Genomic DNA, 16,962 nt, shown 5'->3' on the forward strand with positions numbered 1-16,962 from the left:
GGGTGGAGTGCATGGTCCTGTGTTGGATCGGGGTAGAGTGCATGATCCTGTGTTGGATCGGAATAGAGTGCATGGTCCTGTGTTGGATCGGGGTAGAGTGCATGGTCCTGTGTTGGATCTGGGTAGAGTGCAGGGTGGAGTGCATGGTCCTGTGTTGGATCGGGGTAGAGTGCATGATCCTGTGTTGGATCGGGGTAGAGTGCATGATTCTGTGTTGGATCGGGGTAGAGTGCATGGTCCTGTGTTGGATCGGGGTACAGGGCATGGTCCTGTGTTGGATCGGGGTAGAGTGCATGGTCCTGTGTTGGATCGGGGTAGAGTGCATGGTCCTGTGTTGGATCGAGGTAGAGTGCATGGTCCTCTGGTAGTGTACTGGTGCAGTACTCTAGATAACGCCTATGAAATCGGCTGCGCCCCTTCCTGACATTAGTGACTGAGACCACACAGACTTTGCTAACCTCTAGAATGTGGGAAATACTAGAGCTCGTGGCCAGAGATTTGTAGGGTTTCCCACCTTTATCAAATACCATTTGGGGGATCCAGTGAGAGTGGCCTCACCATCTGCATATAGGTGGGCGCGCCACTGAAAGCTTGAGCAGGCTCGACCCTGAAGACAAGCTTTGGCTTAGCTCGAAACCCTGTTATAACGACGCTTAAATTGTGTGATTTTAGCCATATATTTGATTTCACCAAAACTACGTTTTCTTCAAAATCGCGTTTGAAAGCACTTTCAAATCAGGGAGTTTAGAATTCCAGCTGTACCCAAACCTATTGTGTTTGATATAATCGACTATAATGCTCAGGGACACATACAGAATTCACATGGAATCTGTCTTGCCTATTGGTTCACTAATGGCGGCACTGTTGCCACTGTGGGTACGGGGCAGGAATGGTTCTAATGAAATATTTTAAAACTATCACTGTTAATAAGTTCTTCTCAGTGCAACGTTTGCACATTAAAAAAAAATTAACGTTTTTGAATTTTGAAGCGACTGTGTCGTATTGTATGTGATGTTTGATAAATGATTTACTTAGCAAACATTTCAGTAGTCTGCTTGCCCGCGGGTTGTAAGAGCCAAGCCAGACCCTTGGCTCGGCTCGACTCTCTCTGTTCATTTTTAGGTCTCGTGACCTATCAATGCGCATGCGCATTGAGAGAAGCGAGACTATAGGGTTTTAAACAAAGTTTACCTAACTGTGGCGATTTGTTGCTGTGCCCGTGGCTTTTAGGTCAATGCGCAAGCGCATTGACCTAAAATGCGCGTGCACATCACCAAATCACCGTCTGTTCCCTCAGCCGCACTCCTCCCACACCTTTGAAGTGAAGCTTAGCTTCACTTCAAAGGCCCCGGCTGCTTCACACCCTCATGCCGCTCTCCCCGCTCCGCCCCCTCCCCTGCCCGCCGTGTGCATTTCTCCTCCCCTCCCCTCCCCACAGCAATGTCCTCCGTCTTGTTTCCTTTCTTGTTTTTCTTTCAGGTGAGATATCTTTTCCATCATTTGCGATAATACAGTTCTCATATGCTCTAAATCACAGTTGCCATTTGACCTGTGGTTTACCAGGAATCTGGAGAAATGGACTGGGTTAATGATTAAATAACTTATTTGAAGCCATACTTTAACAAGTCAAACACACCTCAAAGCTAGTTAAGTCTTGAAAGTTGCCTCAATGCGTTCCTGCATATAAGCTTCTGTTGCAATAATAAACTGTGTGAGCAGTGAAAGGTTGTCTATATTTAGCGCACTCCACTCAAGCACATTATACTGAGCGTGTGTGACATTCCCAGCATGCACGGAGAAAACGTCACACAACCATGACGGCACGCATTGGTACACAAATGTCTCAGGAGGCTGACGTGCACAGCTTGGAACAGCGCGCGCAATAGACTCAAGGCAGTAGGATGTGGGGTTCAAAATCTGCACATGAAGCACGTAACGATGTAGTGATTTTTTTGTTTGAATCTGTTATTTGAGTTTTTCAAGATTTCCAAAATAGTACAACATGCACATAGCTCATATAATTGTTCGAGGTTCGTGTCAGACAGTTACAGGGAAATTAACTTGTGATTCAAATACTGCTAAAAATAAAACAGAAAACTGTAATAATAAAACAAGCACTGGCATAGCCAATAGGCCTCGCCTTTGGAACCTTATATGAACCCATCTCAACCCCTCACCCTCACACCCTCACCCTCAACCCCTCACCCTCACCCCCTCACCCTCAACCCCTCACTCACCCCCTCACCCTCAACCCCTCACCCCCTCACTCACCCTCAACCCCTCACCCTCACCCCCTCACCCTCACCCTCACACTCACTCACACTCACCCTCAACCCCTCACCCTCACTCACCCTCAACCCCTCACTCACCCTCAACCCCTCACCCTCACCCGCCCTCAACCCCTCACCCTCACCCACCCTCAACCCCTCATCCACCCTCAACCCCTCACCCTCAACCCCTCACCCTCACTCACCCTCAACCCCTCACCCTCACTCACCCTCACTCACCCTCAACCACCCTCAACCCCTCACCCTCACTCACCCTCAACCCCTCACCCTCACTCACCCTCACTCACCCTCAATCACCCTCAACCCACTCACCCTCAAACCCTCACTCACCCTCACTCACCCTCACCCTCACTCACCCTCATTCACCCTCACCCTCATTCACCCTCATTCACCCTCACCCTCACTCACCCTCACGCTCACTCACCCTCAACCCCTCACTCACCCTCACTCACCCTCACCCTCACTCACCCTCACTCACCCTCACTCACCCTCACCCCCACTCACCTTCAACCCCTCACACTCACTCACCCTCACCCTCACTCACCCTCAACCCCTCACCCTCAACCCCTCACCCTCACTCACCCTCAACCCCTCACCCTCACTCACCCTCAACCCCTCACCCTCAACCCCTCACCCTCACTCACCCTCAAACCCTCACCCTCACCCTCACTCACCCTCAACCCCTCACCCTCACTCACCCTCACTCACCCTCAACCCCTCACCCTCACTCACCCTCACCCTCACTCACCCTCACCCTCACTCACCCTCAACCCCTCACCCTCACTCACCCTCACTCACCCTCACCCTCACTCACCCTCAACCCCTCACCCTCACCCTCACTCACCCTCACCCACCCTCACCCTCACCCACCCTCACCCTCACTCACCCTCAATCCCTCACCCTCACTCACCCTCAACCGCTCATCCTCACTCACCCTCAACCCCTCACCCTCACTCAACCTCAACCCCTCACCCTCACCCTCACTCACCCTCAACCCCTCACCCTCAACCACTCACCCTCACTCACCCTCAACCCCTCACCCTCACTCACCCTCAACCCCTCACCCTCAACCCCTCACCCTCACCCACCCTCACAACACATATTGTGTTACAATAGGTGTCACATTTGCGAAAGATAAAACTATTGGCATTGTAAATAACAAAGCTATTAATTTCGCTATTTTCAAAACAAGCACATAAATAAAAAATGTGTCCTTTACAATACCAATAGCTCAAACTTTCCTAATGCGAGACCTATTGCATTGCTGTGCTTCTCTCCCCTGCTGCACTCTCCTGCTCTCTAGAGATGTGGCCTAACGACCAGAGCTGCCATCTAAGTCACGTAAATACAAAACATGTTGCATTCCAAATGCTATAGGTGTCACATTCGCGAAAGTTATAACTATTGGCATTGTAAATGACAAAGCCATCAATTTAGCAATTTTAAAAACCAACAAATAAATAAAATATGTCATTTACAAGACCAATGACTCCAACTTTTCTAATGCGAGACCTATTGCATTTCCAATGCTTGTTTGACTCTTCCACCTCTACATCTGCATATTCCATTTGTGGAATTGGGACTGCAGAAGCGGCGGCTGTGTTCTAGGGTGACCAAATGTATTTTATTTCCCCAGACCTTACCGGGTTTCAGAGGACTGCCCAAGCCTTCAAACGCTTTCCTTAATTTTCAATATATGTCCCGGTTTTGGGGCCAAAGGTCACGTCATTCTGCAAAGCAGAATTGAAACTATGAGCTCTTTTCGCAGCCACGTCTAAAGTGATTTAAGTTATTATCGGTTTCTTTCCGGCAGCACAGGAGGATGTTCACTCCGTGCTTGCAGCAGAGGTAAGATAGTGTGGGTAGCAGAGTGGGGGCTCATAGTGGAGGTACTGCCAAGGCTACGTCATCTTTACACACCCACATTTACATGGCTACACAGAAACCGTGACAGGCCAGACATAAAAGTAACACGAAAGGCTTTAGTCCTACCTTTATGTCTGACCTGTTCCGGTTTCTGCTTCTCAGAATCTGCTCACCCTATTGTATTCTGAATTGCTCCAGGGGCTCGGCCTCCCTCAGCTCCACCCCTCCGTTATTGCACTCGGACAGGGAGGCCTTCACCTATGAGAGCAGCTCCACCGGGCGAGAAAGCTCCACTGTCTCACTCCACGTGGTCTCTCCCTCTTCGGTGTTTTTTTATTTTTAAAGTTCCGAAACCGTGCACCCCTCCTGGTTTCTATCAACGTGGCTCTCTCTGCCGGAGAACCGTAATTACTGCCCGGGGCCTATAATTTGCCGTCTGGGCTCTGGCCCTCTGCTGCTATTCTGGGTTGGATTCGTCCACCACCGCTGCCTCGGCTGTCACGAGCGCTGCATCTTGGGCCGGTGCTGGCAGCGAGGAGGGCCCCGTCTGCTCTCAGAGGAGCAAGGCCCAAGTGCCACATCCTGGGCCGGTGCTGGCGGCGAGGAGGGCCCCGTCTGCTCTCAGACGAGCAAGGCCCCGAGTGTCACATCCTGGGCAGGTGTGACCAATGAGCAGGTCCTCGGCCTGCTCTGCCCGGGGACAGCAGCAGCTCCACCCTGGGCACGAACTCTGGAGCCTCAGCTGGGTCTGCCAGGGAGCCCTGCATCCTGGGCTGGTTCTAGCAGGCCGCGCCACGTGCTCACTCCTACGGGTAGGGCAACAAGTGCCACATCCTGGGCTGGCACTACCAGTGAGTACCGGAGCCTCCGCCAGATCTCTCGGGTAGTGTCGCATCCTGGGGCCGGTGTGGCAGTGAGTACCAGGTCCTCATCCACATCTTTCATGGGTGCTGCATCCAAGAACGGTTCTAGCATTGAGTGCCACGTCCTCCGTCACTTCCGGCAGCTAGTGTTTCCTTCTGACCATGTTCTCTCAGCTCCATCCTCAGCCAGGACTGACATCAGGTGTCCATCCTGGGCCGGATTTTTAGGAGAGACATCCGCCCGCTGGGTGGGTCCTGGCTGCAACGGTCTCTTTCTGGGACACTTTTCCAGTGAATGTCTCACCCGGCTGCCACACTCTAGGCTGGTTCTATGGCTAGTACACCAGCCTTGTTGCCTTGGCAACTTCTAGCTCCGAGTGTGTCTTCCTGTACCAGTTCTACAAGCAATGGCGACCTTTTGGGCCAGTTTCATCCAAATTTGCTAAATTCTTAACAGATTCTGACAGCAACTGCCGCACCCTATGCCAGTACCTACCAGACTTGAGTCCTTCATCGCGGGCTGGTTCTAGCATATGATTTTATCCGTAAGTACAGCACGCTGGGTTGGTGCTAACACTGCTACGTTTTGAGATGGTTCCAACATCCTTTATGATGTATAAACTGAACATGTCCAACAGTGAAGTTATCACTTAGGAAACTGGAAAAAGGCTGATTTACCTTTTGGGTATCTTAACTCGATAAAGATGGGCATTTTGTTTGAAAACCAAATGGACATCAACTGACACAGAAATCCAAAAAACCACAAACTAATAACCTTATTTTATGAGTCCTTACAAACACAGTATGATGCGCGAAAAATATGTATTCTTTTATTTTCATAAAAACCTTCAGCAATTGTTCATACTTATAAAATCACAAGGTTAAAAAATAAACTAATAACATTCCCTACTCATCTAATACATTGTCAATTTCTAGAAATATTCATTGCGTAATGTACACAATTTAAACATCTAATACATAAAAAATCCCTTGTTCATTAAAATACAAAACTCGGACTGTTATGTTAATGTATTAGGAAGATTACGAACTATTCTTACTTCCTTTTTTTTAAAATTTGGAATTTTAAATGCGCACCAAACTGTTTGTAAGGACTAATATATAATGTTTATTCGTTTGTGATTTTGAGAAATTCTGTGCCAGGTGTCCATTTGGTTTTCAAAGTGCCCATCTTTGTCGATTTAATATGCACATAAGGGGAAACAACTTTTTTCTAGTTCTTAACTACCCTGTCCTTTTTTTTTTATTATCAGTTAAGGGTGACACCTCTTCTTTTTTGAGTGTTGGATCACTTGGGTGACATCATTGCTAAAGGGCTTAGCAGCACAGCTGGCAGGCAATTTTTTTAAAGTCTTTAAGGCGCTTGATCTGACAGCAAGGCTGTGCAAGGCCTCTGAAGTCTGGCGGAAGGTCAGAGGGATTTCGGAGGTGACACTAGGGACGGTCAGGTGCCCCGTCCTATAACCTCACTTCGGTAATCCTCTTGCTCGACTTCAAAACACATCGCACACAGGCCCAAAACAAGCACACTCCCTATGATGTAGCTTGCTCTACGTGCGGTAGGCGCTGTAAAGCCTCACACATGGGTAGTAAGCACTATACACATGCTGCACAGCATGACAGCTGGGTGAGGCATGTGCTTTGAAGTGAGGCCCTGTCGTGGGTTGGACCTGACTGCCATCTAGCGTCCCAGCATGTGCCAAGCTGATGAACCCTGCACCGGTGCCATGGCTTTATTGGTGTGGGTGAACTTGCGTGTGTAGATGAGGCGATACATTTCATAGGTTGATCAAGAGCCAGTGAGATGTGAAACCAACATCTGGACTGCCCGGGCAGCCCTAACTGTAATTATTGCCCCTGTCAGGCGGTGAGGAGTTTCTTTGAGTGGCGAAGTCCCCACGACATTCATGCTTTCGAATGAATCCCTCCCACGCCCCTTCAATTGCGCTTAATGAACGGTGGGGTTGGGGGACAAGCCGACTCTTGAGACCTGCCATAGAAACCTGCGTGATAGTTAGGTAAGAGAAAGAATGGTCACTTTTGCTGTGTGTATGGAGGGCGAAGGGTTAGGCCCTCCGCCTAACCCGTGTCAGCTGTGGTGTATTGTCCGCCATTTTGGATGTTTTGGCGGATCTCAAAAGAACAGCATGATTATTGCCGTCTCGTGGGGGTGCAGTGGTGTAACCGTGCTGCAATGTTTGTAGCCGAATTGTTCATGCTTGTGAGTGTCCCCCGGCTGATCTATCATTGCCGGGGGGGGGGGGGGGGGGGTAATGCTGACTCTTATAGGGAAGTCTCACTTGTCAGAGGCCATGTACTCCTCACGTGCCTGACAGACAGTCCATAAGCCCAGCTCGGCCGGCGTAGAGTAATTCAGTTCATAATGCTTCTTTAGGGCAGAAATAGTCATTTGTTTATGTGAATGTCTAGGCGGCCTAGGATGGGACAGTCACACGTGCCTTGATGCACCTTTGACAAGTCGTCATGGGCAGGGCAGAATCAGCCGTAAAGTGATGCAGCTTGGGAGGTTTATCCAGGGCGCACGTCAGCAGCTTGGGAGGTTTATCCAGGGCGCACGTCACTTGCATGTCCAATCTACCAAACTGTAATGAAGATGTTAGACTCCGTTTTGTTTCAAAGTAATATATTTATTGGGAGCGCCGGGGCTGCGTGACTGCTCTTGCGGTCGGCGCCAGCAAACAACATGGCCGCCTTCCGCTTCCTGCCTAGCTGCTTCCTGTTCCGTCTCCGGAACAACTAGACCGCTACCACATATCTCCCCCCTTTTAATCACACAACAATTTACAATGTCTTACTTCTAGTCCATTACGAAATCTTTGAATCTCTCCGGCACCTTGGTTCTTCTTCCTACACGAGTCTCCATTCTCTCTTCCTTCCTCTCACCTTCCATCATACCTTTACCTCTACATTCTCTATTGCTTTCTTCTTCTCTGTCTCTCTCTCTCTTCTCACCACTTCCTTCTCTTCTGTTTCCTTCTCCTGTTGGCTTCCCCCTTTCTCTTCCTTCACCTGCAGATCCCCCATCAGCCGCGTCGACGTTCTCTCCTTGTCTCTCACCACTTCCTCCGACATTCTCTTCCTGTCTCACACTCACTTCACCTTCTCCTCCTTCAATGACCTGTTCCGCTCCTTCTTCTATCTCCTCCTCCCATTTCATTATCTTGCTGCACCTGGTCATTCTGTCCATAGACCATACCTTTCCGTCGCTCAGCAGTGCAGATCGGGAGTATGGCTCCACTACTTTGAGGGGTGGAGAAAACTTACTTTCCCCTTTCTTCTTCTTGATGGCGAGTTTAACCCTCACCCACTCTCCTTTGTCCAATTCCGTGCTGCGCGTGTTCCTCCTTTTGTTGTAATGCACAGTGTATATGTCCTGTGCTCTCTCCAGGTTCTTTCTTACCACCGCTGGTGACCACTTGCTCTGCACCACCAATTTCTTCCAGGCCGCATTGTCTTTGGTGAATGCTTCCCTACCTCTTAAGATCTTGAAGGGGCTATAGCCCGTACTTCCGGGTGTAATGCGATACGCCCAAATCATTTTTTCCAACTCTCTTTCCCAATCTAGGCCATCTTCAATAGCTGCTTGTATGGTGCCCATTATCACCCGGTTGAAGCGCTCCACCTGTCCATTTCCTGCGGGGTGGTAGATCGGGGAGTGTTTCACTTCAATGCCATTCCTGCTGGTAAAGGCGATCCACTTCTCAGACGTGAACTGGGGACCATTGTCGCAGGTGATGATCCTTGGGATGCCCTCGCTGACGAACGTGGTGCGCAAGAAACGTATCACCGCCTCAGTGTCCACCTGTTCCAATACTTGCAGCTCCGGCCACTTGGAATACTTATCAATTGCCACTAGTACATATTTCGGAGTACCATCTTTGTCCAGGACTGGCCCCATTATGTCCACCGATAACATTTCCCATGGACCTTCCGGAATAGGAAATCTTCCCAATGGCGGCCTGAGCATGCTTTGAGATTTGTCAGCCCTGGCACAGGACTCACAGTTGCGCACGTGCCGTTCAACTTGTGCATCAATGGCAGGCCACCAGTATGCCTGTCTGGCCAACGCTTTAGTCTTCGTGATCCCTTGGTGCCCTTCATGGAGTAAGGACATCAGCCGTTCCAATATGCTCTGGGGTGGTACCACCTTGTCACCACGGAGTAGGAACACAGGGTTGTCCGCTATAGACAGCTCCTCCCTAACTTCCCAGTACCTTTTCAATTCCTCCTTCAAATGTCTCTTCTCAGGCCAGCCATGTGTCACGTAGCCTTTCACTGCTTCCAGATCCGTGTCTTCTTTGTAGGCACTTTCCCAGTCTTGGGCACTTATTACTTCCTCAGTGTCCTGAATGGTTGCTACCATATATCCTTCCCATTCATTCTTTTCCTCATTCTGTGCCTCGTCCATGGCCGCCGCCCTGCTCAGAAAGTCAGCCACTTTGTTCTGTGGCCCCGGTATGTGTTCAACATCATAGACAAAGTCCAATAATCGGAGGGTCATCTTGGCGATTCTGGGTGTGGCATGATCATGTCCGCTCGACGTCAGGACGCGAACTAATGGCTTGTGGTCCGTTTTGACAAGGAACTTGGCCCCCCATAGATACTGCCTGAATTTCTCCACTGCCCAGACTACAGCCAGCATTTCCTTCTCCACCACGCTGAACTTCTCCTCACTAGGCGTCAACGAACGGGAGGCAAAGCTGACCGTAGACATCACACCTGAATCCTCCCTCTGCATCAGGACTGCCCCTAGGCCTCGGTCACTTGCGTCCGTGGTGAGAACGGATTCAGCTCCGGGATCGAAGCCCTTGAGGGGAATTGCAGTGCTCATTTCTCGTTTGAGTGCATCGAACTCCGCTTGCTCTTCCTTACTCCACTGGAACCTGTTTCTATCCTTAAGCAGTTGTCTCATAAAGTGTGTCTTGGTCGCGAACTGTGGGATGAACTTGCTGTAATACTCAGCCATTCCTAAGAATGACCGAACATCCTCTTTCTTTTCTGGAGTGGGTGCCTCTTCGATGGCTCTGATGTTTGCCTTCTTGGGTGTTATTCCCTGTCCACTAATCTCATGACCGAGATACGTGACAGACTGAACTCCCAAACTGCACTTGGACCATTCAGCAGTCAACCCGTTATCCTGCAGCCTCTGTAGCACCTTGTGAAGCTTTGCGTTGTGATCATGCATTGATTTCCCCATCACTAAAATGTCATCTTGGAAGAAAAGGACATCCTTCAGGTCTTTCAACAGTTTGTGCATTATTTTCTGGAATACGGCCGCTGCCGAGGCAAGGCCGAACGGCATCCTCACAAACTCATAACACCCGAATGGCGTGATAAAGGAGGTGAGGTGTGTGCACGATGGGTGAAGCTTCACTTGATGGTAGGCGGATGATAGGTCCACCGTGGAAAACCATGTGACATCCTTTGTTTTTGCCAACATCTCATTGATGCGCGGAAGGGGGAATTTATCCACGACAATGTTCTTATTTAATTCTCTCAGGTCTACACATAGACGTACCTTGCCGTTGGGCTTCTGGGCAACGACCAGGGGAGATAGCCATTCCGCACTCTCAATCGCTCTGATGACGCCTTCCCTCTCCAGCCTTTCCAATTCCATTTGTACCGCCTCTCTGCTGCGGAACGGGATGTTCCTCACTTTGTGCACTACCGGCACCGCTCCGTCTTTGAGTTTGATGAGATGCGTGTATTTGCTCAGCTCCCCAATCTGCCCGTTGAAGACTCTCGGATACGTTGCCCGCCACAACTGCACATTCTCCTTGACTTCCATGTCCATCAGTAGAATTTTCTCTATGCCACCCGGGTTGAGTTGAATTCCCAATGCCCCCTGGTCTTTCCAACTTAGTACAGATGGGCCTTTCTCAGCAACATACAGTTTACATTGCGCCTGCCGGCCTCTAAATTCGAACATGAGTGGACAATAGCCCAGCATGGGAATCTTTTGTCCAGTGTACGTTACCGGTCTCACATCCATGGGTAACAAAGTGTCTTTGAGAATGGGTGCGAAATCGTTCTCCCACACACGTCTCTGGATTATAGATATAGGTGCTCCACTGTCCGCAATCATCTCCAGGGGTACTCCCCCTATGTGCATGTCTAGCCTGGGTCTATCCGTGTTGGAGCCATCCATTTCCAAAATCTGTACGTCGATGTAGAGGAATTCCTCCTCTTCCACTGCACTTTCCTGGTCGCTGGGATCTCCTCCTTGCTCTTGGTCCACCAGCCGCACCACTGCGCTTTTGGGTTTCCTGCGACACACCTTCTCATAGTGTCCGAATATGTTGCAGTAGGAGCACTTGGCCCTGAAGGCGGGGCATGCCTTGTCGTTGCCCAAGTGAGAGCTGCTACCGCACCGGTAACACTGTGCTTTACCCGCTTTGTGTGTCCTGCCGTCCGACTGCGGTCTTGCGTGGAACTCTGCTCTGCTACCTCCTTGGTTCCTCCTCGCATCACTCTGTTTCCATCGGTCATTTCTGTTGGGCGTCATCACTCTGCACACCGCTTGAGATTCTTGGGCTTCTCTCTTCGCCGCCTGAGCGCACCTCTTCGACAACTCGGCCTTCTTTACCATCGCCCAGATCTCCTTGAGGGGAGCGTCGCCGTTGACCCACAGCTTCTCCTGAATATGAGAGCTGGTGGTATGCATAATGATTTGGTCCCTAACGAGTTCATCATGTAGGGCTCCAAACTTGCAGGTGATGGCCAACTTCTTCAGAGCAACCACGTATTCGTCCACTGATTCTCCATTTTTCTGCTTTCTCTGAAAGAAATTGAACCTGTCAATTGCGACACACACCACTGGTCTGTAATGTGCGTCTAAATCCTCAATGGCGTGATCAAACACTTCCGCGTCCCCCGCCGTCCTCTCACCTTTCACAATGGTGTCGTAGATCCTGAGCCCTTCTGGGCCTAAATTGTGGAGCAAAATTTTCTTTTTTCTTTTGCTTGTGAATGGGGTGTCGCCCTCCTCTTCTAATGCCTCCAGGTAATTTAGGAAGTACCTCTTCCAGTCCTCCCATTTTCTCTCAGGTTCTCCGCTCTTCGTAAGAAATGGCACCAGCTGCGTGAGAGAATTGCTCGGGTTCGCCATGGTTGGTGCGTTCCTCCTTCCAGTAGATGCGGCGTTTGCCTGCCTGGTCGGACTGCCCGGAGCGTCCTGCTCCACTCCTTCGTCTCCCCCGTTCTCCTCTTCGCTCTCCTCCACTAGCGTGCCCCTAGTGGTGTCGGATGTCGCCTGCCTTGCCCCTACCGCTCCTGGACGTGATGGGCCTGCTTTTTGCGCCAGCGTGTGTCACTCTGCCTGGGTTCCTGGTCACCAGGTGATGTTCCTCCGCAGTGCACAACACAGCCGTGCCTTCCTGGTTACCAGCAGTGGTCCCTCACTGTCCTTTGGTGCCCTCTGCTGTCTGGGCGTTTTTCTGGGCGTTTTTCCAGCTTGGTAGGGTGGTGCACTCTGCTTGGCTGGCTGGCTGTTAGTTGCTTGGCATGGGGACGTGGTGGTTCACCTTCGCGCCAAAACTTCACTGGTCCCAGCTCCTCTGCCGCGCTCCGGAGCTTAATTTGTGTCTCACGCACAATGCGGGTGTAATCGCCGAGGTAGCGTGTGCTTGCGCGGGTCTTTAGAGATCCCGACTCGTCGCCATTGTAATGAAGATGTTAGACTCCGTTTTGTTTCAAAGTAATATATTTATTGGGAGCGCCGGGGCTGCGTGACTGCTCTTGCGGTCGGCGCCAGCAAACAACATGGCCGCCTTCCGCTTCCTGCCTAGCTGCTTCCTGTTCCGTCTCCGGAACAACTAGACCGCTACCACACAAACCCAGACAGGGTGGGGGGCAGCGTCAAACATCCAGATACGTAGAGCAATCCAGATTTCCTTGGCAAGTCCGCCTCAGAAATTGAAGGTGTTCAGTGGATACAGTTTAAGACCTTATGCATTTCGTTTAAAATCTTAAGACTTGCTACCCCCAAAATGCTTGGTACACTGCTGAACATGTGCGTCCCCTCGCGGGCTCTACGCTCGGCTGGTCAAAACCTGGTCGAAGTACCCCGGTTCAATCGAAGTAGAGCTGGCGGACGCTCCTTCCGCATTCTAGCAGCAAAACTTTGGAACGCTCTACCAGTCCACATTCAGGAACTGAAAGGTCTGTGTGAATTCAGGAAAGCCATTAAAACATACTTATTTCCTTTGAAATAACTTATTTTTCTGTTGCCTACCTTGTTGATCCCAGTTTTTGTTTCTTTCTATTGGATTCAGCGCCGGGACGCCCCTTTGCTGGGGCAGCTGTGCGCTTTATAAGATTTGATAACATAACATATGTACAGCGCTGCATACCGCCAAGGACAGTGTCGCAGCACACCATGCCTTTGTGAGCCTCCTACCCAGCACTGGGCATCATTCCCGCCTCCATGCTTCCTCACACCAGGAGCAGTGTGTGGGTGGGTCACCACCGCAGGCATGGCGTCGAACCGTTGTCCAATTTTGCACAGTCACCCCGGTTGCTCCCGCGTGCCTGTTTTCGCTGCAGCTGCCAACATCCTCCCCTCTCAACATGTTGTGCTGTCTTGGCCTGGAGGAGTAGGTTCTTGGGCAGAACGCATGCCAGGAGGGAGTGTTTCGTGACCTCCGCTTCGACACCAAATATCTTTCTGGAAAAGCAGCCAATTTTCACCCCATGAAGTTAGACCCTTCACCTGACAGTGGGATAGCAACGCAACCACGTGGAGGTAAAACCACCAAAACCGGCTCAAAATCATGCTAGAAGATATTATGAAAGCAGCAAACATCATTGTGCTTTTTTTAAATCAAAGTTTTCATTGTTAACCAGTCGCTTTCATGTTGGGGCACCACCAGTGACTACTGTGCGCAGAGGGAGGGTGACAGGTTGTCCTGTGTCAGACATTCAGGCCTCCTGTGTGCCCAAGAGTGGCAGTCACTCTGTCACTTGTAGTGCTTGTCCCTTTCCTTGCTTCTACAGCTATTATTTTTTATTTTATATTTTGTGGGACTTTCACTTGGGTCTACTGCCATGTTGGTTTTGTGAATCCCTTCAGAGGGTGTCGGTCTGGAGCCGTAGTTAAGATACCAGGAGTCTGTAGAAAGTGGTGGAGGATGTGCAGTGAGTAATGGGCTGAGGCTTTGTGATAGGGTGGACTGTGCAATCTTTTTTTATCGTTTACCTGGAAGGCCTTTTAAAAAGGTTAAAAAATAGTTTATTTTAAGCATTTCTGTCCACCTTTGCATGTTTTGTGTTTCACCATTAATGTGAGAATACTGCTGTTGAACACAGAGAGTTTTGTTGTTTTAAGTTTGGGGTAGTTTTGTTGTCTTTTTGGAGGAATTATAAAGAAAGGACCTTTCATCACTCTTTGAACAATGCACCCACGAGGCTCGCGTTGGCCTGGAGAGTGAAGTTGCTGTCAAACCATACCCCAAGTTATGCCCCCTGGGCATTCATTTTTGGTGAATTAATCCGCATTCCAGGCAGCTTCGATGTGCCCACTTGGTCCTTAAGCAGATTCTCTGCTTTCTTTGTGAACGGGGAGCCAATCCTGTTCACTCCTAACCCATTACTCGTCTTCTGGCAGTTTGTCTGTCCAGTGTTAAGGTCCTTTGGACACTTCTTTCAGCTAGCCTTTGCTGTAGGTGTTGTCCACATATATAGTGCCTCGTGTGGTCAGCAATATTTGGAGTGTGTGAAATGTAAGTAATTTGCATGTTTGTGATTACACCAAATTTTGGCAAAATTATGCATATAATTAGGCAAAATGCAAATCCATTGTTTAGCGCTACATTTTAGGGCAAGATGCTTGCCTGCGTCCAATTTTGGTGCAATAGCGCATTTCATGGTCACAAGATAGTGTAAAGAAACAAATGCACGTGGAACAATTTCTGCTTGCATTCTGTTAATCCCAACAGTTCACAGTCAATTTTTTACTGCAAATGGTGCATAATTATATGAAGTGGTGTAAACGTGTAATTTTGGGAGTTTCACAAACCAATGCAGTCATGTAGGTTTTTCTCACATACATGGTATCTGGTTGTATTGTATATGTATGGCGTTTGTTGTTTCATCCATGCGATGTATCCGGTTGTCCGAAATTGGGAGTTTTCTTCCAGTTTTAGATTGAGTCCCAGTTTTGGTGAGAAGTGTTTTGCTTTAGGATTACGGACATCACCACCTATTACTCTATCTGCATGTAAAGGGGGTAGGGACAGTTTCTGTGCATCAGGCAAGATCGCAGAAAAAGGTAGCATTTTACTTGTAATCGATCACATTTTTTTAAATCATTTTTCAAGTGAAGGAAGCTTGTCTTATTCTTACAGAGAATCCCTTGATTGCATGGTTTGTACACTATACCTGTCCTCTGAGCCCGACCATCACGTTGGTGGGGGGAAGAGGGTATGACCTGGTTGCCCGAGCATTTTAGCATCTGTATTGAATCAGGCTCTTGTATGGATGTGACCACTTTTATTCATTAAGGGGGGGTGCTGTCTGGTAAGCCAGAAAGAGGCTTTGGAAATTAGTACAAGGCAATATGACTGGGATTATATCCCTCTAGATTGATACCATCCCAATCATGATCCCATGATTTGCTTTGAACTAAACGATTGTGCTTTTCATTTCAGCTCAGACCCGGCTCTGAGGATGGCGCACTGTTACTACAACGAGACCATCCCGTTCTTCTACAACAACAGTGGAAAGATATTGAACACAAACTGGACTAATAAGGACCGGCTCGTCATTGGCCTGGGATTGACAGTTTGCCTCTTTGCGCTTCTCACCAACTTGCTCGTCATAACGGCTATCGTCATCAACCGGCGCTTCCACTTCCCGATCTACTACCTGTTGGCCAACTTGGCGGCAGCTGATCTGTTTGCTGGAGTTGGGTACACATTTCTCATGTTTCACACTGGACCAAGGACCTCACAGCTGTCTATTAAAACCTGGTTCCTTCGCCAAACTCTTATTGACACCAGCCTCACGGCGTCCGTGGCCAACCTGCTGGCCATTGCTGTGGAGCGGCACCAGACCGTGTTCACCATGCAGCTCCACAGCACGATGTCCAACCGGCGTGTCACCATCCTGATCGTCTTCATCTGGATCGCAGCCATCCTGCTGGGCCTCATTCCGTCTTTTGGGTGGTCCTGTCTGTGCAACATCAAGAAGTGCTCGCGCATGGCCCCGCTGTACAGCCGTGACTACCTCGTCTTCTGGGCCATCTCCAACCTGGTGGTCTTCCTGATCATGGTGGTGGCCTACACCCACATCTCTATCTACGTAAAGCGCAAGGCACTGCGCATGTCACAGCACACGTCCTGCCACCCCAAGTACAGGGAGAACATGATCAGCCTGATGAAGACAGTGGTCATCATCTTAAGTAAGTGGTTTATCTTTGGTAATCTCTTTGTTGCTTGTTATTCAGACCTGTCTTCTCAGCTCGTAGCCTGGCTGGGTGCACCCTATTCAAGTAACCTCTGCATGTTAAGCACTCTGCACTGCATGACCGCTCCAGTTTACCACTACTCCTGACCCCTGGTGGCCAGGAGGAGAAATGCAAGAACCCTCAGAACTCTCTTTTCTGCTATCTGCCCTTTGGAAGTTCTGTCTCAGCAATTCCCTCTCTTAGGATGTCCTCCGCCGCTGCATGGCACCTGAAGGCTCCAGTGAAATGTGTATTTGATCTGTGCTGTAGTGTATTGTAGTGCACATTGTTTGCATGATTAAACAGTGCACTGTCGCACACCTGATACATGTTACACTGCCATATAGGCGTGAGCCAATGAGAGTAGAGCAAGAAAAGTAATCCAAAATAATTGTTTTTGTCCCCAAATATTCCAGAGTACACACAGAGGCAGCATGATTCCAGACATTTAGTGCTGTTGAAA

At 49.5% G+C, this 16,962-nt stretch overlaps 1 protein-coding gene across 1 annotated transcript in view; it reads left to right on the top strand.

The window, feature by feature from the left end:
• The window catches only part of LPAR2 (lysophosphatidic acid receptor 2), a 138,359-nt gene that overhangs the window by 92,383 nt on the left and 29,014 nt on the right, over window positions 1-16,962 (top strand). The window contains exon 2 of the mRNA XM_078682656.1: window positions 15,703-16,454. Coding sequence (XP_078538782.1) covers window positions 15,722-16,454 — 733 coding nt within the window. The 5' untranslated portion in view covers window positions 15,703-15,721. The remainder of the gene's footprint in view (window positions 1-15,702; window positions 16,455-16,962) is intronic.

The sequence above is a fragment of the Lissotriton helveticus genome, chromosome 1_1 (genome assembly GCF_964261635.1).
Source record: "Lissotriton helveticus chromosome 1_1, aLisHel1.1, whole genome shotgun sequence".
In the NCBI taxonomy this organism is placed as follows: Eukaryota; Metazoa; Chordata; class Amphibia; order Caudata; family Salamandridae; genus Lissotriton; species Lissotriton helveticus.